We start from the raw sequence: 27,806 nt of genomic DNA on the forward strand, positions 1-27,806 counted from the left end.
CTTAGTTGCGGCACCGAGGATCTAGTTCCCTGACCAGAGATTGAAACCAGGCCGCGTGCATTGGCAGCGCAGAATATTAGCCAAGGAACTACCAGGGAAGTCCAAGAGTTTTATTTTTAAAAAGAATGACAGTGACTTAAAATAATCTAAGTGCCCAAGGTAAGAATGCTATAGAAAAGGAGAGGATAAAACATCTGAGGGAGAATAACTGAAAGAACCAGACTCAGAAGAAACAGGAAGTGATGGGATTCAAAGCTGGGCTGGATCGGCCTGAGGTAGAAGAGATACTGCTCTCATGGGGGAACTGGCTGGGGGACCCAGCAAGAGACCAGGTAAGCAACCTTTTATTAATAAGTTACTAAAAATTGCTTGTAGTTTTGGGGCAGGAACTTAAAGAATCTTCTGTCCTCTGTAGACTCTGTAAGTTTATTTTTTTATAGATCCAGCTTTAAGCTTAGTATTACAATAAATACTTAAGAACTATTTAATGAAATTAAATTGTAGGTGGGTAAGGGGAAACAAGCTGGGAAACATACTCATTATGCCTGGAAAAAGAGGAATTGGGCAGATAGTCAGAGTTCTCTTTTTCATGGCTTTTGCCAAGTGAACTGAATTTGTCTGTGCTGTGTTAGCCACTTGCTGAGCGCAGTAAGGGAAAGAAGGACCAGTGCCAGACTGGAGGCTGTCTTTTAGGTGATATGTAGGCACTGATCATTTTTGAAGAGGAGAATACTGTGGTCCAAATCCTTTGAGATGATTAATTTTGTAGTGATTTCCTGATTCAACCTAATTAGAAGTAGAGCTTGATAGCTGATTTATGTTTAAGCCTCAGTTCAGTTCAGTCGTTCAGTCGTGTCCGACTCTTTGAGACCCCATGAATCACAGCACGCCAGGCTTCCCTGTCCATCACCAACTCCCGGAGTTCACTCAAACTCATGTCTATCGAGTCGGTGATACCATCCAGCCATCTCATTCTCTGTCGCCCCCGTCTCCTCCCGCCCCCAATCCCTCCCAGCATCAGAGTCTTTTCCAGTGAGTCAACTAGTTGCATGAGGTGGCCAAAGTATTGCAGTTTCAGCTTTAGCATCAATCCTTCCAATAAACACCCAGGATTGATCTCCTTTAGAATGGACTGGTTGGATCTCCTTGCAGTACAAGGGACTCTCAAGAGTCTTCTCCAACACCACAGTTCAAAAGCATCAATTCTTTGGTGATCAGCTTTCTTCACAGTCCAACTCTCACATCCATACATGACCACTGGAAAAACCATAGCCTTGACTATGGTTGGACCAAGGTTGGCAAAGTGCAACCAAGGTGGACCTTGGTTGGCAAAGTAATGTCTCTGCTTCTTAATATACTATCTAGGTTGGTCATAACTTTCCTTTCAAGGAGTAAGCATCTTTTAATTTCATGGCTGCAATCAGCATCCGCAGTGATTTTGGAGCCCAAAAAAATAAAGTCTGACACTGTTTAAGCCTAGGACACTTAAAACATTCCTTTTCTGTCAACCCCTGTATATCCCATATATGTTTTATGTGAATTCTGAGGAATTTTAATATCTATTTTTATGCAACCTCTTCCTGAAAGCCCAAAGTTGCTTTATTATGAACCCCTGGAGCACAGGGGCTGTATCTTATTCACCTCTACATCCCTATAAGAATTGACTGTTGTTTAGTTGCTAAGCCATGTCCAACTCTTTTGTGACCCCATGGACTATATAGCCCGCCAGGCTCCTCTGTCCATGGGATTTCCCAGGCAAGAATAGTGGAGTGGGTTGCCATTTTCTTCTCCACTAATAGTGGATACAAGAGGGAAAATCTAGTGTTTTCAGACTTTTCATTTGAAAAGTCTCAGATTTTTAATAAGATCTGGTGTGAACACTGCCATTGACTACATGGGCTTCCCCACTCCATTGCCTAGTTCTGTGTTCTTTGTATCTTTCCCTTATTTCCTGCTCCACTCATCTGATGGGTATGATTCTAGCCATGTTCTGCATTTCTGTAGCATGAGCCCAGAAGCTTTTGTAATTACAGGTGGGGTCAAGCTACAGGACAGGAATTTTGAAGAGATGCCTCTGCAGTGAGGTTTATGGACTCATGGACAGGTAGAGGGCCAGGATCATTTTTAGGAATCCCGTCTGGGGCTTTAAAATGACTAGTTTTGAGTCTCTGTATTATCAAGGAGGATTATGAAATGTTTGTCCCCAAAGGGGTTCTATAACACCAGCAACAATGGGCTGCCCTGTGTTCTGCAACACATTATTCACCTGAGAGCAGGGGACTGGGTTAGCTTACCTCCTGCAGTTTTCATTCCAAAACTGCATGAAATTGGATACAGGCTGTGCTACCTTCCTGGGATCTCAAGACAGGCCACTCTTTCCCCCAATTTTACATTGGACACCAAAGAAAAGGCAGAGGTCTTAGGCCATCTGGTTTATGGAGGATCTAAATGGCAGCTCAAACAACATTCAGCCATGTTTGTCTCCACGCATGAAGGTATTTGGTTTGCATTTGTAAAAATACCCCTTTGTTTTGCTGTAACTCTGAAGAAGCAGATAGGGAGGCTAAACAAATATTCCTAACCACTCATTGCAGTAAGAGGTTAAATAACTTAGAAGACTTATTCTGGGCATCAGGCATGTGCAGCCATGTGATGCCAACAAACAAATCAACCGAGCAAGGCATCCATGGTAACAAATTGCAGTGGACCATGTGACTGCAGTCAGCTCCTGACTTGGCTCATGGGCATTCTGGGCAGGTGGGAGTAGCCAGTGGGGGCTTCTGTTGGGAGCTAGGCCTGAGGGTATCAGCCAGAAGAGAGGGGTCAGTCAGTGGAGTCAACTATGGCCAGGAGTGAAAAACAGTGCAGACATGGGGACTATTCCAGGAAAGTGAGGGAGCTGACCTGCCCCGCAGAAGGTGGTAAAAGAAAGCTTTGGTTCAAGAGTCTAGAGACCTGAGTTCTAGCCCCAGAAATGCCACCCAATCACTGACTGACCTTGGACACGCCACTCTTCCCAGGCTTTGTAACCATCTCTCAGATGAGGATTCAGCTCTTTGGACTCTATGGTCCTATGAAGAACTAATAGAAAACACAAACAAAAAGCTTCTGGCACAAGGTCAGTGTAAACTCTAGGACTTGGAGCTCAGGGAGTGGAATAAGACAACAGTAGGTGGAAACATAGGACAACTGTCTCAAAGATCACATTTTCTCATTGCTAAGGGAAAATTAGTTTCCTATCATTGCTCTAACAAATTACCACAAACTTAGTGGTTTAAAACAACCCAAATTTATTATATTAAAATTCTTGAGGCCAGAAGTCCAAATAAGTTTCACTGAGTAAAAATCAAGGTGTTTGGAGAACTCTGTTCCTTCCGGGTGCTTCTGGGGAGAATTATTTCCTTGCCTTTTCCCGTTACTACTGATAGAAGCCACCTGCATTCCATGGGCTCATGGCCCCTTCCTTCTTCTTCAAAGCCAGCAGGTAGCATCTTCTAGTTGCTAACTCAGATACTCCTGCTTCCCTTTTCTGAGGACCTTTATGATTACGTTGGGCCCACCTGCATAATCCAAGAAACCCTCCCCATCTCAACTTCCTTAACTTAATTGCACCCACAGAATCCATTCTGCCATATAAGGTAGCATATTTACAAGTCCCAGGGATTAGGACGTGGGAGGGCATTATCCTGCCTACTACACACCACACTCCCCCCAACAAAACTCTGCCACAATGTCCTCCAGTTCAGGAAATGGCCCCCTCAATCCACCCAGCCCTCCAAACCAGAACCTCAGCAGCCATCCATGGCCACTTGATCTCGCTCACCCCCTACTCTACACGCAACCCATCAAGTCCTAACAGTGTGATCTAAACAGCTCTCTAATACGTTCTCTCCTTATTATCTCCATTGTCCTAACCTTGAACTAAGTTACCAACATCTCTCTCCTGGAGCCTTCCATCCGTTCGCTCAGCCTTCACTCTGGTTTCTCACAAATGCAGCTGGTCACTGGTTCATGTTGCACCCCTGCTTCCAGATACTATTAGGTTAAGAGGCAAAACTCTGAGAGGTCTACAAGGCCCTGTGTGATGAGACCTCTGATCATGCCTTTGGCTTCACTTTCTGCCTTTCTCTCTTACCTACAAAACTCTGTCTTCCCATGGCTGTCTGTCAGTTCTCTGAATAGGCCAAGTGTGCTGGCACCTCAGTGCCTTTGTACATGCTAGTCCCACTCCCTGGACTGCTCTTGTCCATCCCTTTGCCTTTGGGCTTCAGTTAACGTCTCACCGTGGCAGTGTCATATTGAATTAATTTTCACAACCACACAGGATTATAAGAGATAGTATTGGGACAGCTCATGAAAGAGCAATTCTCCGAGAAAACGCTGAGTGTATATTTATAAAGTCCCCTTTTTGGACAAGGGAGTCATATAGTAAGGCTTTGAAGATAAGGAAGTGTGTTCTGCATGCAGAACACCACCTTTGGAGGCTGACGTGTCAGCCAAAATATCTGACTTAAGGGCAGGAGAGAGAATGCACAAGGAAAGGGTAAGAAAGAACAGTCTTCAGAAGACAGGGCCTTGAGAAAGTAGCAACATTTATATCTTCATACCTCACTTCCTCAGGGAAGCATTTTCCAACTCTGATCCCCTTCCTGCCTCTAAGAATAGCCCCTGTCAAATGCCCTGCAGAGAATCCTATTCTTTTCTTTCATAATATGAACCACAGTTTGCAATTAAAGATTTGTGTGACCATTTGTTAAAATCTGTCTCGCCTTCTATTTTCTAAGATCTTTGAAGGCAGAGGGTATATCTGTTTTACTCCCCACTGCAATTCTGACACCTAGAATAATGTGAGCACTCAATATTTCTTAAAAGAATGAATAACTACAGGTGCAATAAAAAGAGGTGGTTAAAAGCTTAGCATTCAGAGTCAGACAGATTTAAGGTTAAATTATGGCTCTGCCTTTAATTAGCTGTATAGTATTGGGTGAGATATTTAAATTCTCTGAGGTTCAGTTTCTTCATCTGTAAAATAAATATCTTAATAACAATCTTAAAGATATGCTGGAAGGTTTAATGTAAAGACTTAGAGTGCTCACATATATCAAGAGGGACAATTACAATTATCTCCATGGCAAACAAATGCTAGTTGAACTCCATGATTACTGTAACTTCCTTCTCCTGCTCCTGTGACTCCTAATGGGCAGAAGCCAACCCCATGAGAGCTTATGGATGGCTTAGAAGTGAGAATGGTCAACTGTCTGAAAAAGGGCTTTTGGCGACAAGTCTTCAAGCTTTAAAGGACATCAGAATCACTCAGGAGCACACCTCTAAAATGCAGATTCCCAGACCCCACCTCCAGAGAGACTCAGGTTCACTGGGGATGAGAGAGTACTTACTTGAGAATCTGCCTTTTAGTTCAACCCTCGCTGATTCTGATGCAGAAGCATCCAAGGATTACACTTTGGGAAACTGTAACATATGATTCTTCAGAAAGCTGAGTCAAATACCAACTCTTCCCCTAACTCCACAGACAGAGTTGGTCCTTCATCCTTTCTGCTCCTGTAGCATTTTGCCCATATCTCAGCAGTAAGTAAGTGTTAGTCACTCAGCAGTGCCCGACTCTTTGCAACCCCGTGGACTGCAGCCCACCAGGCTGCTGTGTCCATGAGATTTTCCAGGCAAGGATACTGGAATGGGTTGCCATTTCCTTCTCCAGGGGATCTTCCCAACCCAGGGATCGAACCCGGGTCTCCTGCACTGTAGCAAATTCTTTACCGAGTGAGCAGTAGCTCCTACCATATGTCTATCTCCAAATGAGCCTGTGAGCTCGTTAAGGACAAGGACAGTTATTTATTTATCCATTTATCCCCAGGACCTAGCACAGCACCTGGCATGTAGTAAGTGAAGCCTCACTGTTGATTTCTGCACCCCATCTGCTGTCCCTGCTGTGTTCCCCATCAAAGTAACTGATAACATTACTTATCCAGTTGCTTAGATCAAAACCCTTAGAATCACCCTTGACTTGTCTCTCTCAATGGCTACATCTAACCCCTCAGCAAATTTGCTGGCTCTACTGTCAAAATGCCCAGAATCTAACCTCTTCTCCCTGCTTCACTGCTGCACATGCTGGCCCAACACAGCGTTCTCTCTTGTCTATACCACCTGGTCTGTGTCCACTGTTGTCATTACACAGAATATTGTCTACCCAGCAGCTAGGACAAATCTTTCTTGTGATTTTTTTTTTTAGGATGAACTTAAAAAACTTTTTATTTTATATTGGGGTATAGAACTGTACATCGAACAACAGACTGGTTCCAAATAGGAAAAGGAGTACATCAAGCTTGTGTATTGTCACCTTGCTTATTTAACTTATATGCAGAGTACATCATGAGGAATGCTGGGCTGGAAGAAGCACAAGCTGGAATCAAGATTGCCGGGAGAAATATCAATAACCTCAGATATGCAGATGACACTACCCTTATGGCAGAAAGTGAAGAGGAACTCAAAAGCCTCTTGATGAAAGTGAAAGAGGAGAGTGAAAAGGTTGGCTTGAAGCTCAACATTCAGAAAACAAAGATCATGGCATCTGGTCCCATCACTTTATGGGAAATAGATGGGGAAACAGTGGAAACAGTGTCAGACTTTATTTTTTTGGGCTCCAAAATCACTGCAGATGCTGATTGCAGCCATGAAATTAAAAGACGCTTGCTCCTTGGAAGGAAAGTTATGACCAACCTTGATAGTATATTAAAAAGCAGAGACATTACTTTGCCAACCAAGGTCCGTCTAGTCAAGGCAATGGTTTTTCCCGTGGTCATGTATGGATGTGAGAGTTGGACTGTGAAGAAAGCTGATCGCCGAAGAATCGATGCTTTTGAACTGTGGTGTTGGAGAAGACTCTTGAGAGTCCCTTATACTGCAAGGAGATTCAACCAGTCCATTCTAAAGGAGATCAATCCTGGGTGTTCATTGGAAGGACTGATGCTGAAGCTGAAACTGCAATACTTTGGCCACCTCATGCGACCAGTTGACTCACTGGAAAAGACTCTGATGCTGGGAAAGGTTGGGGGCGGGAGGAAAAGGGGACGACAGAGAATGAGATGGCTGGATGGCATCACCGACTCTGTGGACATGAGTTTGAGTGTACTCCGGGAGTTGGTGATGGACAAGGAGGCCTGGCGTGCTGTAATTCATAGGGTTGCGGAGAGTCGGACACGACTGAGCGACTGAACTGAACTGAACTGACTGATAGCGAATTAACAATGTTGCAATAGTTTCAAGTGGACAGCAAAAGGACTCAGCCATACATAAATGTGTATTCATTCTCCCCCAAACTCCCCTTCCACCCAGGCTGCCGCATAATATTGAGCAGAGTTCCCTGTGCTATACAGTAGGTCTTTGTTGGTTATCCATTTTAAATGTAGCAGTGTGTACATGTAGGATTAACTTTAAAACATATGAGACCATGTCTCTCTGCTGCACAAAGCTCAGTGATATTCCATTTCACTTAGAAGAAAATCCGAAGTCCCTACCATGGCCCATAGTGGGTGACCCTAACTTTTCTCACTCTGGCCACACTGATGGTCTGTTCTTTGGATACATCAAGCTCACTCCTGCTTCAGGACTCTGAACTTGCCTCAGGGCCAGAGAATGGTCTGTTCTGCTCCCTGACTTCATTTAGGTCTCTGAAGTCTCCCACCTCAGAGAGATCTGAAGTAGTCAGTCACCTTCTCTCACCTCACCCTGTATAAATGAAAGTGAACATCTTTCTTGACCCAAGATGGCAGTCTCTCCAGGAATGACAGTGAATCAGAATGGGGTGGACATGATCAGACCTATTTCTTCTGTTTTCTTAACTGGCTTTGAGCCCAAGCCAGGTATTTCTACCTTCCCATCCTTATCTGTCTGCATGGAATACAGAGGTAATGAGCTGGCAAAGCCTTCTAGATTGAAGATAAACTTGTCAACCTCAAGACTGAGAGGAATGACAGCAATCACCTGTGGGGTTTTCTCCATGTTTTTCTTGATTAGCAGTTCTGTCTTGGTAATCCTGAATACATACATATATTTTAAATCCTTGTTTTCATAGGACTTCTTGGGCCTACTTTGTATGCTGAAGTTGGAGACATCATGAAAGTTCACTTTAAGAATAAAGCACACAAGCCCTTAAGCATCCATCCTCAAGGAATTAAGTACAGTAAATTCTCAGAAGGTAAGTGGAATTTAACATCATATCCCTCTGACGTGGAAAATGTACAACTCTTTTAACACCAGTGTCAAACATTTTGAACCATATTGCTAATTAAGAGTACTATACTTTCCTGTAACTGGTAATAATAAAAATTGTGCCTTTGTAGATTTCAGAGGAGAAAGTGAAAAACTTCTGGAGTCATCTAGACTTCAGTTTTTTTTTTGCTATCTTCTTGTTTTTTAATAGTTGGATGGGCAGTTTATCTAATCTTTATGAACTCCAATATGTTCCTCTGCAAAATGAGAATAATAATATTGCAAGATGGGTTAAGGCAGGGGTTCAAAAACATTTTTGTGAAGAGTCAGTAAATACTGTGGGCTTTGCGAGTCATAGAATCTATGTTGCAACTACTCAACTCTACCATTTAGTACAAAAGCAGCCACAGACAATAAGTACATGGATGTGCATGGCTGTGTCCCAATAAAACTTTATTTACAAAAAACAGGCAGCTGGCTGGATTTTGTCCATGAGCCATAGTTTGAAATAGTGACATAGGGATAGTCTGACATAGGACTAGCCTGGCACATAGATGGCATCTAATAAGTGATATTCGGTGGTGATGATGGTAATAGATGTAGTATTGAAATTTTGGACATACTCTTTGAAGAGAAGAACTAAGTAGGAGAGTGGTTTACAATGTAGGTCTGGAACTAGACACCCCGTACAAATTCTGGCTCAGACATTTATTAGCTGTGTGACTTTTGGCAAGTAACTTGACCTCTTTGTGCCTCGTCTTTCTCATCTGTAAAATGGGGATTGTAATCATATCTATCTCATATAGGTTTGTGGTTAAGAAATATTAGAACAATGCCTTGCATATTCTCCAGGCAAGAATACTGGAGTGGATTGCTCCACCCAGGGACTGGACATTGGCAGGCAGGTTCTTTACCACTGGCGTCACCTGGGAAAGTGAAAGAAAGTGAAGTTGCTCAGTCGTGTCCAGCTCTTTGAGACCCCATGGACTGTAGGCTGCCATCTGTGGGATTTTCCTGGCAAGAATACTGGAGTGGGTTGCCATTTCCTTCTCCAGGCCACCTGGGAAGCCCTGTATATAAAATAAGCACTTGATAAATATTAGCAAATAATAAGCACTTGATAATTTTATGATGATAAAAGTAATTCAATTAAAATGTCTTTAAATTATAATGTCAACTTTATCTTGACTAAAAATGTTATTTGAAATGTGTTCAAAGAACTTAATATTTACCTGACAGTATACGATTAGAGGGCTTCCCTGCTGGCTCAGAGGGTAAAGAATCTGCCCACAATGCTGGAGACCTGGTTCAATCCCTGGGTCAGAAAGATCCCCTGGAGAAGGGATAGGCTACCAACTCCAGTATTCTTGGGCTTCCCTGGTGACTCAGATGGTAAAGAATTTGCCTGCAGTGTGGGAGACCTGGGTTCAATCCCTGTGTTGGGAAGATCCCCTGGAAGAGGGCATGGAAACTCACTCCAGTTTTCTTGCCTGGATAATCTCCATGGACAGAGGAGCCTGGCAGGCTATAGTCGGTGGGGTCACAAAGAGTTGGACAGGACTGAGTGACTAAGCGCACAGCACATATGGATTAGAAAGTGACTTTTTATTTATTATTTCCTATGTAAATTGCTATAAAACTCATCCTGACAACTCATGACTGATAATGTCAATGAACTAACCTCCCCAGGACCATTAGCATTATCACTTCACCTTTGGCTTGAGCAAAAACAATGAAGCATTAACTAAAATTTCAGGCATCTTAGCCACTTTGCAAAACTCTGGGTGAGGCAGCATGTAATGGCATAATGACATAGGGAAGAAGAATTTCACCTTCTTATAAGTATTCCAGATGACTGCATCAGGAGGCAATGCCATGCACAAGGGGAGAACCCTCAAAACGTTCCAGGCAGGTTCTGTTTCAGATGTGGGAGGGGTTTGTAACAAAGTGTTACAGACTTTGTACTCCACCTAAGCTGTTTGCACAGAGAATGAACCTTGCAACATTATCCTTCTTCCTTTACTATTTATTTGTCCCTGCACTCCCCTCCTGCCAGAATAATTTATGAGCAGTTGTTTTAAAATGTTCCCACCAATTCCATTGGTCACTTGGTTATTGCCCCTGGTTTCATTAATCTGAGAAAGGTAAACACAGATGAATGGGCAAAGTCCAATTTTATCTTGAAGATAAGATACAAATCTAGTAAACAGACTAAAAGATTGATCTGTCCTTTGCAGTGAAAAATAAAAAGGCAAGCCTTCTATTCATTTTATTGTGTCCTCTGTTAGAATAAAACATCTCTCTTTTCATGTCTGACACTTACCCTATGTCTTATAGCCTCCTTCTGTGGTTTGTACTGTTTTTTCAGGAGTGGAAATAAATTAACCATATGCTGAGTCAACTACAAGAGAATCCAGATTCCCTTATCTCAGAGGTAGATACTTGAGAGATGAATGGTGGGAGGTTGAAACAATATAAATGGCTTAAGAGAGGACTCAAGCAGCCTTTGTGGCTGCTTGGTCTAACCAGTGAATGATCCAACCTAGACAGCAATCTTCTCTATCTGGAAATTAATCCTTGAGCCCCACCAAAGATTTGGAGACCTATTGACATCAGCTGGAAGAAAAAGATAGCCATGGAAAGAATGCTGGCTTTAGGGCATTCTAAAAATTTAGTCCCCTGGATTTGAACCCTAAATTTGACTAGTCAATTGCCTTTATCGCTAAGCCTCAGTTTTATTTCTATAAAATGAGGTAGCAATTCCTCCCAACTAAAGATATTGAAAGGATTAGTCACAGTATATGTCAAGTTTTTGGCACATAGTGCTCATCATTTTATTTCTACTCGAAATAAAATTCTAGAATAGAATTCAGACGACAAAAGGAACTAAAATTGCACAGAAAACTTCAGTTATCCAGAGTACATAAGGAATGAATTGTTTTGAGTAATAACATTTTCCGGATAGTTTGAGGTTTACTTTAAGTGTTAAGATACTTTTTTAAATCACTTTGGATAGAGCTCTTTCTAAATGTTATACTTTCCAAGACATTTTTAAAACAGAAGATGAGGAGTAAAATTCTAATCCCTTCCTAAACCATTACTTCCAATCTACTATGAGATTTTACAAATATTCACAAATGTTAGAATTGTGTGTAATCTAAGAGTAAACAGACTTGAAATGAAGAGCTACGTTGTCTATGGTGAGTGAAAGTCGCTCAGTTGTATCCGACTCTTTGCCACCCCATGGACTATATAATCCATGGAATTCTCCAGGCCAGAATACTGGAGTGGGTAGCCTTTCCCTTCTCCAGGGGATCTTCCCAACCCAGGGATTGAACCCAGGTCTCCCACATCGTAGGTGGATTCTTTACCAGCTGGGCCACAAAGGAAGCCCATTGTCTATGGTATTGTCACAGATAAAGACCCTGAGCTTTCATTCATGGATTTTGTTACATTTATTTTGGTTGTCCAGGAACTTTGTTCCTTTTTTAAATTCTAGACTATACTTTAGTTAGGAGATGACTAGAAATGTGAGTCCAGGCCAGGAAAGACGTTACTGTATTTAGTGTGGAAGCTTCGTGAAGGCCTTTCCTCCATAAACTGACGGGCATGTGACATGAATGCCAAGTTGTAGCATGGTGTTTTCAACTTACTTCCAGTTGCATACCCTCCCCAGGTGTACATTACATAGGGCAAGGATGGGCAGCTCTTTTGACGGGATAAATTGTGATTTATAAAAATACTTACAAGAACACTTCTTTTAGAAATGTATTTTATAGGAATATTTTTTAAACCAGTAAATAAAATATTAATATCTGCAACTGTACCTGATTTTAAACTTTTTATCACTAGAAGAATTTCAATCTGAGGCTAAAATGTCAGAAACTCTGTAGCTAGTACATGCTGAACCGTTTGATCACAGTGCTACACCCTTGAGCAAATTTTGTTGTCCAGTAAGATTTCTGAAGCTATTTTGGACAGTTCCCTTTAACAGTTTGTTTCTGAGGGAATATTAATATTATTCTTTGACTTATATTCTCACAATTTAAATGTGTGAGTTGCACTGTGAATACTACACAACAAAATGAGTTCTATAATATTCAGCTATCTGCTGGTAAGCCAATTCCCCAAATAATACATAAACAAGTAAATAACTTTCCCACCAGAGATTGTTCTTTGCATCTAAGTGTTGCCAGATTCTCTATGTGAAAACTTAGTCCCCTCAATTTTTTCAAAACATTCCAATGCTTTACATCATGCAGTCAATTACATTTTTCACTTTGCTCTGGGTATTTTGGCCTCCTGCAGATGCTTCTTTGAGTATATAGTAAATATCTCAAACAAATTGTAAGGGCTAGTATACTGATAATAATTCTCGTAAGTCTAAAAAATGTGACAAGCGTGAAAGTCCTTCTCTTTCAAAAGACTTGCAGGCCCTGTACAATGAAACCAGGCTCTTTACAAAACATCAGCACTCTAATTTGCTCAGCGCCTAAATTATAGTCTCTAAAAGAATGTTCTGAATATTTAAGTGCACATTGGACAGTTCACTGAGTTTATTAAATGGAGAGGAAAAGCACCCTAGTGGGTGACCAAAGTGGCCCTTTATGTAACTTCACTTTTCCAAAGCTTGTACGTACTATTTTACATTTGGAAAAAAAATCCTGAGAGTCTCCTGGCAAATAATTAGTTCATCATGACAAGTGTATTCACAAAGCTGACGATAGACGGAGCAGGAAATGAACAGAATTGAGAACTATAAAATAAAAGGCCACCCTTGTGTAAAGAATTTATTCTAGCAGGAAGCTGAACAACGATTTTTTGTCCTCTAGCTTAATAGTCTTTGCTGGATAATTCTCGTTTTGGTGAAGAGTTTTAAATTTTTTATTTTGATTACAAAGTCAAAGTCAGATTTGCCAAAAATATATTTCATAAATGCTTCCTTTTTATAGCCATCTCTATTTCATATGTCATATTATATACCTCACAAAAATCAAAGATACAACTTGCTTGTTTTATTCTAGATGAAAAGTAAAATAAAATACTTTAAAGTGAAAAGAATTAAAGCAGTGGAAAATTATCCCCAAACTATCACATTAGTAATCCTCACTCAGTTTAATTACAGGATCTATTCCTATATGCAGATTTGTTTCAAGATGCTCATATTTCACTTTGTAATCATTCATTTAGTTTCTTGAAATTTATCCTGTGTTTAACTAACAAGTGAATCTGAAATTTTCAGTACTTTACCCTGGTCAACAAGGCAGGCATTGAAAACCACCATGTGTTCAAATAAACTTAGATATGAGACCCTGACCATTTTAAATTAAGTTTGATATTGTTGGATAATCAGTTACACTGCTATATCCAGCATGTGTTGGAACCTTTTCAGTGATTCTTAGATAATTATATGGTTGGTCTCATTAGAGATGAACTGATCTGACCATGGTGTTCTGATCATGGCTTCTCCATTGAAGTGGCCCTAGAAGAAACCTAGAAATGAAATCCAACACAATCAGGGAACTTGCTTATAGTCTACTATTAACTAGGCTGTGAGCTCCTCAGGGTTTCAAGCTTTCTTTATATTTGTGCCCTGGCATCTAACCCAGAGCCTGGGACACAGATGATTATGATAACAATCATCACTGAACTGAACTGAGAAACTGAGGACCAGATTAGAAAGTAAAGACTACATGTTATTTTCTGCTTGCTCTGAAACTTACTAAATTTGCTGTGATTAATGTATTAAGAGGCTTTAAGAACACAAGATAAATAGTATCAGAAGCACCAAGTTCATTTCTTCAAAAATGGAAGAGGCGATGTCAATTTAAAAAATGCCTAGGAGTGGGATGGGAGGCTCAAGAGAGAGGGAATATATGTTTAATTATGTACAGCAGCATCCAACACAATATTGTAAAGCAGCTATCCTCCAATTAAAAAAAAAACACAGCTGAGAAAGGACATAACCAAAATATGAAAATATTAGCACAGGTTGCCATAACATTGGTTAGGTGCCAGATATTTTGCATGTATTTTTCAGTCCTCAGAACCCATCAACAATGAACTATTATTGCTAGAAAATGATTACATTATCTTAAGTTATGAATAAGAAAACTGAGGCTTCAATTTCCCCAAATTCAGACAGCAAGTGGTGCAACCAAGAAATTTCAATTCTAGCTCCCAAACTCATGTATTTTCCCCCATAACCTAGCAGGGAGATGATGTCATTAATCATATAATTTCACAAGTATTTTAATTATAGTATCATCACAATTTTAATTAAGTATTTGTGAAATTATATGATATATATCAGAGATCATGGAATGAATAAGCTGAAATATAGGTTGATATTTGAAGTTTGAACATTTGTTTATCCAGAGAAAGAAAGGAAACACTTCAAAAGTTCTCTCTTACCCTACAAAGAATATCACATTTTATCCTTTTGAGAGCTTATGAATGCCATTTTATACTAGAAAAATTAATACAGTAGAATCAGAGTTGGGATACTGGAAGCATGATGTCCAGAAACTTCATTTTTTAACTTCATGAGGTCACAAAGCATGAAGCATTGAATAAGGGCCATCATGCTTGATTCCACATAGTGTCAGTCAACAACTTGCCATGCAAATTCCGGTCAATAGACAAGGTTTGACCTGAGATGGCAAATCTCCTTATCAGTTCCGGTTGTGCTCTGCTACCAAAGCTGTTTTGCAACTTTCCAGAGGTAGTTCACTGTGTTTATTAGCAGAGACTCTTCCCCATAAACTCTTTTTTTCTTTTGGCTTTAGGCTGGAATAATATGATTATTCACAGGAAGCTATTTCAGCTTTTAACATTTCTCAGCTCTTGATAATTTTAACACTCACATCCTTTTTATCAACAGAATGAAAGTTCAACCTATTAAATAGTGGTTATCAGTATCAAAAGAATATCCTTTGTTGCGGGGTGGGGGGGAAGATATGAGAGTCCTATGTTAAGCTTTTCACTAGCATAAGGGCCACAAACATAGATGCCAACAGCAGACAGGAAGGAAATTCAATGAAAAACTGAGTCCAGTAGAGACTGGTGATCAGATAGCCAGTGTCCAACTGCAGGGGGCAGCCAGGACTCAGATCCCACCAAATTCCATGCAGAAATTTGGTCCAGTGTCACCTTGATCTCTAGGTTTTATTTGTTGTTGTTATCCCTTCTCCAGGGATCTTCCCAGGGATAAAACTAAGGTCTCCCACATTGCAGGTGGATTCTTTACCAGCTGAGCCACCAGGGAAGCCCAAGAATACTGGAGTGGGTATCCTATCCCTTCTCCAGCAGATCTTCCTGACCCATGAATCAAACTGGGGTCTTCTGCATTGCAGGTGGATTCTTTACCAGCTGAGCTACCAGGAAGTCTCTATTCTTTAACAGAACGAGCAATCCAGATTCTTACATAATACCTCCATATAGTTAAAGTTGATATCTGATTTGTTTTAACACCATGCAATTCTAACAGATGTACACACGAGCTTAGACTTGATGACCTTGCTTCTAGCCCATAGGAACCTTAAATCTTAAGAGTTGAATACGTTCATTGAGTACCTTCTCCATGCCAGGTACTGTAAAAGCATCAGAGATACTAAAAGAAGTATAATCCAGCACCTATCTTTGAGTTGTTCATATTCTAGTGATAGAAATGCGCATGGTACAGTTAATTATTATCTAGTAGGAAGAAAAGAAATTAATCATATAATTATATATATATTTAATTATAAATTGTGATGAGTGCTATAAAAGGAAAAAAAAGACACAATACAATCAGAAATCAAGGAAGAAGCAAGGTTACATTTAAGTTGACATCTGAAGGATGAACACACATTTATTCAAAGAAAGAAAGGGAGGAAACACATTCTAGGCAAAACGAATAATATCTGCAAAGATCCTGAGCTAGGACAGAATTTGGCACATCTGGGAAACTAAAAGATGGTCCAAGTGTGACTGATACACAGTAAACAAGGAGAAAAGTCACACATGTTGAGAATGGAGAGAAAAGAGGGCTAGATGATAAATGGACCTGTGGTTGCTGTTAGGGATTTTGAGAAATAAGAGGTCACTGTCAGGATTTTAAGCAGGAATATGGCAAAGTAAGATCTTTGGTTTTAAGGGATCCTTCTATCTATAGGCTGGGAAATAGATTGTGGGGTTCCTCTTATGCCAGAATCCCAGTGACCAGTTAACAGGTTAATTCTCAAGTCTAGACTTGTCCTAGAGTGATGGCTGTAGAGAGACACAGAGAAGAGTGCAAACTTGGAGTATATTTTAGAGATAGTACATTGCTGTGGATTATAAAATATGCACAACATAGAGGTATAAAGGGAGATGTTACTGGATAGGCAGACTGGATAAACTCATGAATGATTTCAGCTGCCATAGCAACATACTTAGTCTTTATCCTGTGGGTAAGACAAAACTCTTTAAAGTTTGATGGAATGAGTTGACACAGTTGGATTTGTGTTGAGCTTACAGTAACTGATTCAGTTTCCTGTCTTCAATAGACTTTATGGTCCATCCACAACTAGTCTTTTTTTTCCCCCATGACATAAGCTTAATCATCAACAATAAACTGGCAGCTTCTGAGGGTATTAAAGTACATCTTTATTTCTTATCTCTAAGGCAAATGAAATCATGACTATGATATTAGTTCATCTGGTTGCATTGTCTTTCATACATAGAATGGTGTCTTGTGGAGAGCAGGTCAGTAAATCTAGATATAACTACTCAAATCTTCTATCTTATCATTTCCATGCTTAGAACCTCATGTGGTACAGCAGTACATGCTCCTGCAGCAGCTGAATGTCCCACTGCTGATGAGTGCAGATGCTGTTTCCCACACCCATCTGAAGAGCCCAAATACATGCTGATACCATGCAAATTCACACGAGTGTTTCTGAGTGGAATATATTTTCCTGATGATGTGCAGTTAAACAAGGGGAGCTGATATGGAGACAACATAAAAAATTTCTTATAGAAATTCAGCATCTCAGACTCCAGCTCCTGGACATGAGGGAACAGATTTATACTTTTGCTTAACAATTAGACAGGTAGACAGAACACATGAAAGAACAGTTTTTGGATACTGAACAAGAGACAATGTGAGCGAATGATCCACAAGTGAATGAGATGGGCCCTCTGCCTGGAGACAGTCTCCAGGGCATAGCACAATGAGGGTGAAACAAAATAGAGCCCAGCATTCTCTCTGAGTTGAAGAAACAAACTTTATTTAGACTTTATAGTGATTGGAACTTACGATTTGTAGCGAAGAGTCCTAGAGAGAATTGTGTAGACACAGAGAAAGCACTCGTGAGAATCCAGTGACAGGTCATGTCAAATCTTCAACTAACTATTATACTAATATGCACAAGAGGAAAGTATTAAGGGTAAGGAAAATATCACCAAAGAGAAACAGAACAACCCCTAGACCACACAAAGGATCAGGAATAGTGTATGTTCCCACCATCAAAAGTGAAAAGACTTCCTAATAAATGGGCATTGGGTAGAATCACCAGAAGGAACAGAAATTGGACGATGGACTGGAGAAGGTCAGTTTTCATTCTAATCCCAAAGAAAAGCAATGCAAAAGAATGCTCAAACTATCGCACAGTTGCACTCATTTTACGTGCTAGTAAAGTAATGTTCAAAATTCTCTAAGCCAGACTTCAACAGTTCGGGAACCATGAACTTCCAGATGTTCATGCTGGTTTTAGAAAAGGCAGAGAAACCAGAGATCAAATTGCCAACATCCGCTGCTGCTGCTGCTAAGTCACTTCAGTCGTGTCCGACTCTGTGTGACCCCATAGACGGAAGCCCACCAGGCTCCCCCATCCCTGGGATTCTCCAGGCAAGAACACTGGAGTGGGTTGACATTTTCTTCTCCAATGTGTGAAAGTGAAGTTGCTCAGTCGTGTCCGACCCTTAGCGACCCCACGGACTGCAGCCTACCAGGCTCCTCCATCCATGGGATTTTCTAGGCAAGAGTACTGGATCATGGAAAAAGCAAGAGAGTTCCAGAAAAACATCTACTTCTGCTTCATTGACTATGCCAAAGCCTTTGACTGTGTGGATCACAATAAACTGTGGAAAATTCTTAAAAAGATGGGAATACCAAACCACCTGACCTGCCTCCTGAGAAATCTGTATGCAGGTCAGGAAGCAACTGTTAGAACTGGACATGGAACAACAGACTGGTTCCAAATAGGGAAAGGAGTACGTCAAGGCTGTATATTGTCACCCTGCTTATTTGACTTATATGCAGAATGCATCATGAGAAACGCTGGGCTGGAAGAAGCACATTCTGGAATCAAGATTGCCGGGAGAAATATCAATAACCTCAGATATACAGATGACACCACCCTTACGGCAGAAAGTGAAGAAGAACTAAAGAGCCTCTTGAGGAAAGTGAAAGAGGAGAGTGAAAAAGTTGGCTTGAAGCTCAACATTCAGAAAACTAAGATCATGGCATCTAGTCCCATCCCTTCATGGGAAATAGATGGGGAAACAATGGAAACAGTGACAGGCTTTATTTTTTTGGGCTCCAAAAATCACTGCAGATGGTGACTGCAGCCATGAAATTAAAAGACGCTAACTCCTTGGAAGGAAAGTTATGACCAACCTGCTGCTGCTGCTAAGTTGCTTCAGTCATGTCCGACTCTGTGTGACCCCACAGATGGCAGCCTACCAGGCTCTGCCATCCCTGAGATTCTCCAGGCTAGAACACTGGAGTGGGTTGCTGTTTCCTTCTCCAATGCATGAAAGTGAAAAGTGAAGTCGCTCAGTCATGTCTGACTCTTCGCGACCCCATGGACTGCAGCCTACCAGGCTCCTCCATCCATGGGATCTTCCAGGCAAGAGTACTGGAGTGGGTTGCCATTGCCTTCTCCATGACCAACCTAGACAGCATTAAAAAGAGACATTACTTTGCCAACCAAGGTCCGCCTAGTCAAGGCTATGGTTTTTCCCATGGTCATGTATGGATGTGAGAGTTGGACTGTGAAGAAAGCTGAGCACCGAAGAATTGATGCTTTTGAACTGTGGTGTTGGAGAAGACTCTTGAGAGTCCCTTGGACTGCAAGGAGATCCAACCAGTCCTAAAGGAGATCAGTCCTGAATATTCATTGGAAGTACTGATGCTGAAGCTGAAACTCCAATCCTTTGGCCACCTGATGCAAAGAACTGACTCATTTGAAAAGACCCTGATGCTGGGAAAGATTGAAGGTAGGAGGAGAAGGAGACAACAGAAGATGACATGGTTGGATGGCATCACCAACTCAATGGACATGAGTTTGAGTAAACTCAGGGAGTTGGTGATGGAAAGGAAGTCCTGGCAAGCTGCAGTCCATGGGGTCACAAAGAGTTGGACATGACTGAGCGACTGAACTCAAGTGAACTGAATTGAGTCTAGGCTATAGGTTTTTCGGGAGATGACAAAGCTTTAACAATGTAGAAGTAAAATGGAGGTGACAAGCAGCACAAGGCTGGGAGGACAAAAATGGAAATATACTATTGCAAGTTTCTTGTAATGTAAGTAAAATGGTATAGTATTATTTGAAGGTAGACTATGGTAAGTTAAAGTTGTATGCTGTGAACTGAAGGGCACTGCGAATAAAGTAAAGCTAAAAAGCCAATAGTGGAGGTAAAAAGGAAACGTTAAAAATACTCAATTAGTCCAAAAGAAAGTAGGAAAGAAAAGAAAATAATGAACAAAAGCCAGATGGACAAATAGAAAACAATAGCAGGATGGTAGATTTAAACCTAACCATATCAATAATTATATTAAAAGCAAATGGGAAGAATACTGCAACTAAGAGATAGTTTTTAAGACTGAATTGAAAGCAACACCCAACTTGATGCTGAACTCAAGAAATCCACTTTAAAAACAAAGATAGATAAAAAGTAGAGGATGGAAAGTATATCACAGTAACTAATTAAATCAAACAAAACAGATGTGTCATTCCATTTATATGACAACACAGGAAAGCAAAACATAAAGACAGAAAGCAAATGAGCAGTTGCCTGTGTCCAGAGAGTAGGGGAAGGTACTGACTACAAATGGTACATGGAAACTTCTTGGAGTGATGGAATTGTTCTGGACCTCCATAGTGATGGTAGCTATAGAACTATACATATTTATCCAAATTTAGCAAATATTGTACTTAAAATTGGTAAATTGCATTGTTTGTAATTTATACCCCAGAGTCCATTCTAAAGGAGATCAATTCTGGGTGTTCATTTTAAGGACTGATGCTAAAGCTGAAACTCCAATACTTTGGCCACCTCACGCGACAAGTTGACTCACTGGAAAAGACTCTGATGCTGGGAGAGACTGGGGGCAGGAGGAGAAGGGGAAGACAGAGAATGAGATGGCTGGATGGCATCACCGACTCGATGGACATGAGTTTGAGTGAACTCCGGGGGTTGGTGATGGACAGGGAGGCCTGGCGTGCTGTGATTCATGGGGTCACAAAGAGTTGGACACGACTGAGCGACTGGACTGAACTGAACTGAAAGATGATGAAAGGGTGAGGGAGAGAGAGAAGCGGGGAGGAATAAAAAGAAGAAAAGGAACAGGGAAGGGAGAGGGGAAGAAAAGAAATTAACCATTTGTTTTCCCAAAGTACAGTCATTTCTGTTAAGAGTAGTTTCCACTGTCCTTTTGCTCCATCATGTTAAACATTTTAGCCGTTTTCTCTGATCCTTAATTTCTATTCACATTTACACTCTAATGGTCTTACCTTCCACCTCAAGGAATTTATTGACTGTTGTACTAAACAAAGATAACTGAATCCCAAAGAGAAGTTCTGGTACCAGTCGATGACATGAAACTGTCACCTAATTAAATGAGGAATTCCTCAGAAGAAACTGCTCTTCCCTCTTGCTGTCCGACATTGACCTCTGCCCTTCCTGTCCTCACTTGCTCCATCTCTAGCCACATCTTCCTTTTGTTGCTGAATACACCACCCAACCCTCTGTTCTGCTTTTACTCTTGAGCATCACAGTTCCCTTTCTTCAATAAGGAAGACCCTTTCTATATCCTCCCCCATCTCCCACCAGAATGGAAAGTTGCATACACATGAAAGTCTTACTGGTGGGCCTCCTAGGTACACAAAGGACTGAAGTAAAGCATGTTTCCTTCACAGGGTAGATACATTTCATAATCACAAGAACAACTCGACTGCTAGACTCTGAGACTCCAGGGAAAGAATTGGGATAATCAAATGGTAGAGATGTGATAAAAGGGCTCAGAGTGGCATCAATCGGAAAGAAGACATGAAATACAGAGTGAAAGAGTATATAAGTAGATGTGAATGTACTTACAACCCACGCTAACAGGCTACTGAACATATCTTACTTATGGACTGGGAGAAAATATTTGCAAAAATATCTGCAATCTCCAAAATTTATAGACATCTCATACAACTCAATGACCAAAAAAAAAAAAAAAGCAGTCAAAAAATGGGCTGACCTAAATAGACCTTTTTCCGAAGAAAATGTACAAGTGGCCAATAGGCACATGAAAAAGTGCTCAACATCACTAATTATCAGAGAAATGCAAATCAAAACTACAATGAGCTGTCACCTCGCACAGGTCAAAATGGCCATTATCTAAAAGTTTACAACTAACAAATGCTAGAGAGGGTTTAGAGAAAAGGGAACCCACCTACACTGTTGGTGGAAGTGTAAACTGGTGCAGCCACTATGAAACACAGAACAGAGGTTCCTCAAAAAACTAAAAATAGAGTTGCCATATGATACAGCAATCCTACTTTGGACATATATCCAGATAAAACTCTAATTTGAAAAGATACATGTACCCTAATATTCATAGAGGCACTATTTCAATACCCAAGCCATGGAAGCAATCTAAATGTCCACTGACAGAATGGATAAAGGTGTGGTATATGTACATCTATCTATCTATACATACATACAGTGGAATACTACTCAGCCATAAAAAAGAATGAAATAATGTCATCAGCAGAAACATGGATGAACCTAGAGGTTATCATACTAAGTGAAGTAAGTCAGAGAAAGACAAATATATATCACTTGTATGTGAAAATCTAAAATATGATGCAAATGAACATTTTTACAAAATAGAAAAAGACTCACAGACATAGGAAACAAGCTTATGGTAACCAAAGGGGAAAGGGAGTGGGAGAACAATAAGTTAGGAGCTTGGACTTAGCAGATACAAACTACTATATATAATATTAATATGACAACAAGGTCCTACTGTATAGCACAGAAAACTATTTTTAATATCCTTAATAAGCTATAATGGAAAATAATATTTTAAAAGATATACATATGTAACAGAATAATTTTTCTATTCACCAGAAACTAACACAGCATTATAAATCAACTATATTTCAATAAAAAATTTAAGAATTTTTAAAATATTGGCTGTTTTGTCAAGCATCATAGAGAAGATACAGCCCATCCTCATATTCTGTGATGATTTTCTGATCTAAGGTTACTCACTTCTTTGATTAAATTTAAATAATAGTTGTTTAGACACACAGGAAAATTAACTTGCTAACCTTTAAATAATGTACTAGTAACATTTCTTGTTCACTTCAGATCACCAGAGACTCAGTTTTCATAATTACACAGACACAGAAGTGGATATAAGTAAATCTTTCCACATAATGAAGGGTTACTATAGAAAGGCATAAACATCTTCATTGAAAGCTTATGTTCCCGCAGATTTGAGAGTAGTGAAAAAGTATTTCTCAGAAAGTCTTCAGATATTCTTATGGCTTTTACTTCTCCAGGTGCATCTTACTCTGACCACACACTCCCCATGGATAAGATGGATGATGCTGTAGCTCCGGGCCAAGAATATACCTACGAGTGGAGGATCAGTGAGGACAGTGGGCCCACCCACGATGACCCTCCATGCCTCACACACATCTATTACTCCTATGTAAATCTGGTAGAGGACTTCAACTCTGGACTGATTGGACCTCTGCTTATTTGTAAGAAAGGTAAAAAAAGTTCAATGACCACAAAGATGTTGGATTGGTGAGGAGCATCATAAATGAGGTTTGAAAGTGCCTTGGGATCTTTTCATAAATCAAGAGAAGGGTGAAGAAACCAGATCATTGTTTGACACTGGTATTTGAAGGGTAGAATCTTCTCTTTCTTCAATCCTTCCTTCATCTTGGTCCTGGGAGTCTCTCCCAAGTAAATCTTTGTCTGAGAGTATGTTCTGCTGCCATGCCCATATGATCTGTAACATTTACCTTAAGGCCAAGTCTTTTTGAAAGTATACAGCAGCCTATATACTCTGCTGAGAGTCCTTGGAAAGAATTTCGACCAATATACCTGAGGCTTGGGTTGGTAATCTGGTCTACAAATACACAAAACTCTAAGTTTCTTTCTTGTAAGCAAGCTGAACAATTTGGGTGGTAGGTTTCAAACACACTCAGTTGACTTTATAAGAAATTTCATTGGCTGGGCTTCTTAGGAGTAAGCTTGGATTATTTTACCCCAAAGAATTTATCCCATCTTTTATTAAAATGAACAACCACAACAAATTTCACTGTGGGAAACAATATGATGGATTCACCATCTGTCTATACATATACACATACCAAACTTACACAACATTTCTAATTCATTTATTCACTACACAAATACATATTTTCATTGCCTGGTATACAGAGATACTGTGATGACACTGAAAAAGATTTTAAACTTATAAAAGTCTCTTATTTCATTTTATTATCAGCTGCATTTTTTACCCCTCATGAGAATAGATTAATCTTGACACTCTCAATCAGTTCTCTATGTCTCATTACAATACTAGCAAGATGGCCCTATTAAACTTAGAGTGTGATGCTTTTACCAGATGAGCTATGGGACCTATATATTGACTTATCGACACTGGAAGAAATGGCTACTTTACTAAAGTCTTGACAGACATCAAATGTTTTCTCTCTGTGTCAGATCAAATTTACCTTTAAAGTCCCATTCCTCAGGGCTATCAGATGTCAGAGGAAACAGGTGGTATCAGGATTTTAATAAGCATTCAATCATTATTACTTGATAGATGCTATTTTTTCTAATGTCTCACAGTAGACATCAGTATGATTGGCTGCTTATCTAAAACATTGCCATCTAGGAATAGCTAGAGTCTTCTAACTTGTATGTTATTAAAACTTGTATGTTATTAAAACTATGTCTTTTTTCACAGGCACCCTAACCGAGGATGGAATTCAGAAAATGTTTGACAAGCAACATGTACTGATGTTTGCTGTGTTTGATGAAAGTAAAAGCTGGAACCAGACATCATCCTTAATGTACACAGTCAATGGCTATGTGAATGGGACGATACCAGGTAATACACAGGCAGTGTTGAAAAACTAGTTGAAGCATTGGTCCCACTGTTTCCCTAAGGCCCTAGGGAAGTTGACTATACTATTTTTTTTTTTAACTCCTGATCTGAAAGGTCATGTAATCTAGTTTAGTGGTTCTCAAGATTTTATTATCCTATTTAAAAACAAGACAAAAAAACCCCACCAAAACTAGCAAGTACAACAGACAAACTAGAAGCTAAGAGAAGCATGTGATCTTACTAGATATCATGCTCTGAGCAGGTTTCACCTGCATTTCCAAGAAGACCTCCAGGATATCAGCTTGGTCTTCTTCAAGGAATTGTGTGGTTCCTACCGCACGGTGACCATACCTTCCTCCAGAGAGGAAGCCTTAGAGGACAGAATTCAAGGTCAGTCCCTAGCAGGAAAGGTCAGCAGGAAGAATGCAATGAAGACACTTAAAGTGAAGATGACTAGGAGACTAGGAGAAATATGAAAATACTGCTAGCATTGCAAAAGATGGTGAATGAGTAATATTCAATGACATGTGGGATATTTTTCTCTTCATTTGCATGTAGACTCTTGTGAAAATGCAAAATTATAACTATTGTTAAGAGAAAAAAATTGACCCCCATCTAAACCACCTCTGCTTCTCTCTGGTATAAATGACCTAGAACCAAAGGTCCTGTGGAGGAAAAATGGGAGAAGTGAACATACTACTTTATTAACTACTTTATTAAATAAACTATGCTTCAAAGCACTAAGCTTCTCAGAAGCTATTTTCTATATCTGAAAATCACAAATGGCTTCTCTTACTAAAAATAAAACTTGTTAAGAGTTCAGGTCTGGATATTGTTTTTAAATTATGTTCCATTTCATCTGATTCCATCTTCCCAGTCAGGGCTTTATACTCACATGACTCTGGGTTTTGATTCAGAGTTTAAAAACTTAGTTAACTGAGCACATCTGACCTCACACTTGCTCACTTCTCTACCTTAGTGTGTTTTTTGGGCAGTTAACTGTCTCAATGTACTTTCTTACAAAAATGGGTTAATCATCTATCCTGCTGCAGAGGGTACTCAAGAATGTTTTTTTACAGATAACATAGCATGTCTAGTACTATGAGCCTTAAGGGGAATGGTCAAAAGAGAAACTGTATCTGTGTCCTGGCAGAGTGAAATGTTTGTGCAAATGCAGAGAAGAAGCCAAAGTAACCCATATGAAAAAAATAACAATAACTATGTGGGCATAGAATTTAAGAACTTATAGTTGCCGGAGAAGGCAATGGCACCCCACTCCAGTACTCTCGCCTGGAAAATCCCATGGACAGAGAAGCCTGGTATGCTGCAGTCCATGGGGTCGCTAAGAGTTGGGACACGACTGAGCAACTTCACTTTTACTTTTCACTTTTATGCATTGGAGCAGGAAATGGCAACCCACTCCAGTGTTCTTGCCTGGAGAATCCCAGGGACAGGGGAGCCTGGTGGGCTTCCGTCTATGGGGTCGCACAGAGTCGGACACGACTGAAGCGACGCAGCAGCATAGTTGAAAAAGACAGAGTAGCTGGGGTTAAGAAGGGTGACATAGGGAAATGTCATTAGTAGAAACAGAAAAGTTAATGCTCGTTAAACTGCCTTATGGAGCAGTATAAATTGAAAAACTATGATAAATGCCAGCACAGTTGTATATAAGGTTCAAACCAATATAAGCATTGATTTGAGACAGATAAATTCTTCCACCAAAACCTCCTACCTTCCAGCTTCTTGTTCTCACCCATGATACCAGGAAATGGTCTTGTTACAATGGTCTAAAACAGACAAGCCCTCAGCCCCTCTTTGTGTGAGGGACTGAATCATGGCCCCACAATCTAATATCAAGTGATTATAGGTCTGAAATTTAAAACCCAAGCCAAGGATAGAAGCCAAGGCTGGAATCTCCTGCAGCACAAATTAGCATTTTCACGGTCACTGTAGGGGCAAAGAAGGAGCCAAACAGCTTTTGTACTCAGTTCTCATTACTCCATCCATGAAATGCTCCCAGTGACCCAGTATAATGAGGATTTACCCACTGCATATTAAGGAGATTCTATAACCCACAGAGTAACTCTTTGCCTTGTCATTAAAATAATCAATCAGTGGATAAAGAAACAGTGCATGCATGCTAAGTCACTTCAGTCGTTCAGTCGTGTCTGACTCTTTGTGACCCCATGGACTGTAGCCCACCAGGCTCCTCTGCCCATGGGATTTTCCAGGCAAGAATACTGGAAGGGATTGCTGTGCCCTGCTCCAGGGGATCTTCCCAACCCAGGGATCAAACCTCCATCCCTTACATCTCCTGCATTGGCAGGCGGGTTCTTTACCACTACTAGCACCACCTTGGAAGCCCAAAGAAACAGTATAAACTCCTTAAAGCATCTTCACTTAAACTTGACCCCTAAACTCAGCGCTATTGGAGGTTTGGCCCTTAAACTCAGCCCTATTGGAGGCTCTGGCAACTCCAGCTGAGTCCAGATTGGTTGTAGAGTAACCAACTACTCAGGCTTGCCCAGGACTTTCTCAATTCTAAAACTGAAAGTTCTGTATTCTGGGAACCCCTCTGTCCTTGGTAAACCAGAAGTGTTGGTCACCTACTTGCCTCTCTTCTTGGATCTTAGCAGTCCCTGTGTTTCTGAGCTAACATCCCCCATCTCTGGGCTCTTAGTACCACTTATTGCAATGAGTTGTGACTACTTGTTTGCTCATGACTCAGATGTCTGCTGTTTTCGAGAAGGTACCATAGTGGGAGTGTTTATACCCCCAGAACCTTGCACAAGGCCTGATGTAAAGCAGGTGCTCAAAACGTATCTGGTGAGTGAATTCTTTTATCACAGACTGCTGATGGCCTGTGTTGGCCCCCATCTCTCCCTCAGATATAACAGTCTGTGCCCATGACCACATCAGTTGGCATCTGATTGGAATGAGCTCTGGGCCAGAACTGTTCTCCATCCATTTCAACGGTCAGGTCCTGGAGCAGAACCGTCATAAGATCTCAGCCATCACTCTCGTCAGTGCCACGTCCACAACTGCAAACATGACCGTGAGCCCCGAGGGAAGGTGGACCATAGCTTCTCTCATCCCCAAACATTTTCAAGGCAAGAAATTCTCCCACAAGTCTTGCTTATGAATGCAGATCCTTCTTTCTTCCTACCTAGGCACTGACTCTCTCATTCTCCTTTCTCCTTACAAGCTGCCT

At 40.5% G+C, this 27,806-nt stretch overlaps 1 protein-coding gene across 1 annotated transcript in view; it reads left to right on the top strand.

Moving 5' to 3' along the window:
- F5 (coagulation factor V) overlaps window positions 1-27,806 on the top strand; it is a 78,320-nt gene that overhangs the window by 7,516 nt on the left and 42,998 nt on the right. The window contains exons 3-6 of the mRNA XM_088845483.1: window positions 8,090-8,212; window positions 23,031-23,243; window positions 24,455-24,598; window positions 27,484-27,705. Coding sequence (XP_088701609.1) covers window positions 8,090-8,212; window positions 23,031-23,243; window positions 24,455-24,598; window positions 27,484-27,705 — 702 coding nt within the window. The remainder of the gene's footprint in view (window positions 1-8,089; window positions 8,213-23,030; window positions 23,244-24,454; window positions 24,599-27,483; window positions 27,706-27,806) is intronic.

Source organism: Moschus berezovskii, chromosome 17 (genome assembly GCF_049115385.1).
Source record: "Moschus berezovskii isolate FMDL1 chromosome 17, NW_MosBer_1.0, whole genome shotgun sequence".
Taxonomy (NCBI): domain Eukaryota; kingdom Metazoa; phylum Chordata; class Mammalia; order Artiodactyla; family Moschidae; genus Moschus; species Moschus berezovskii.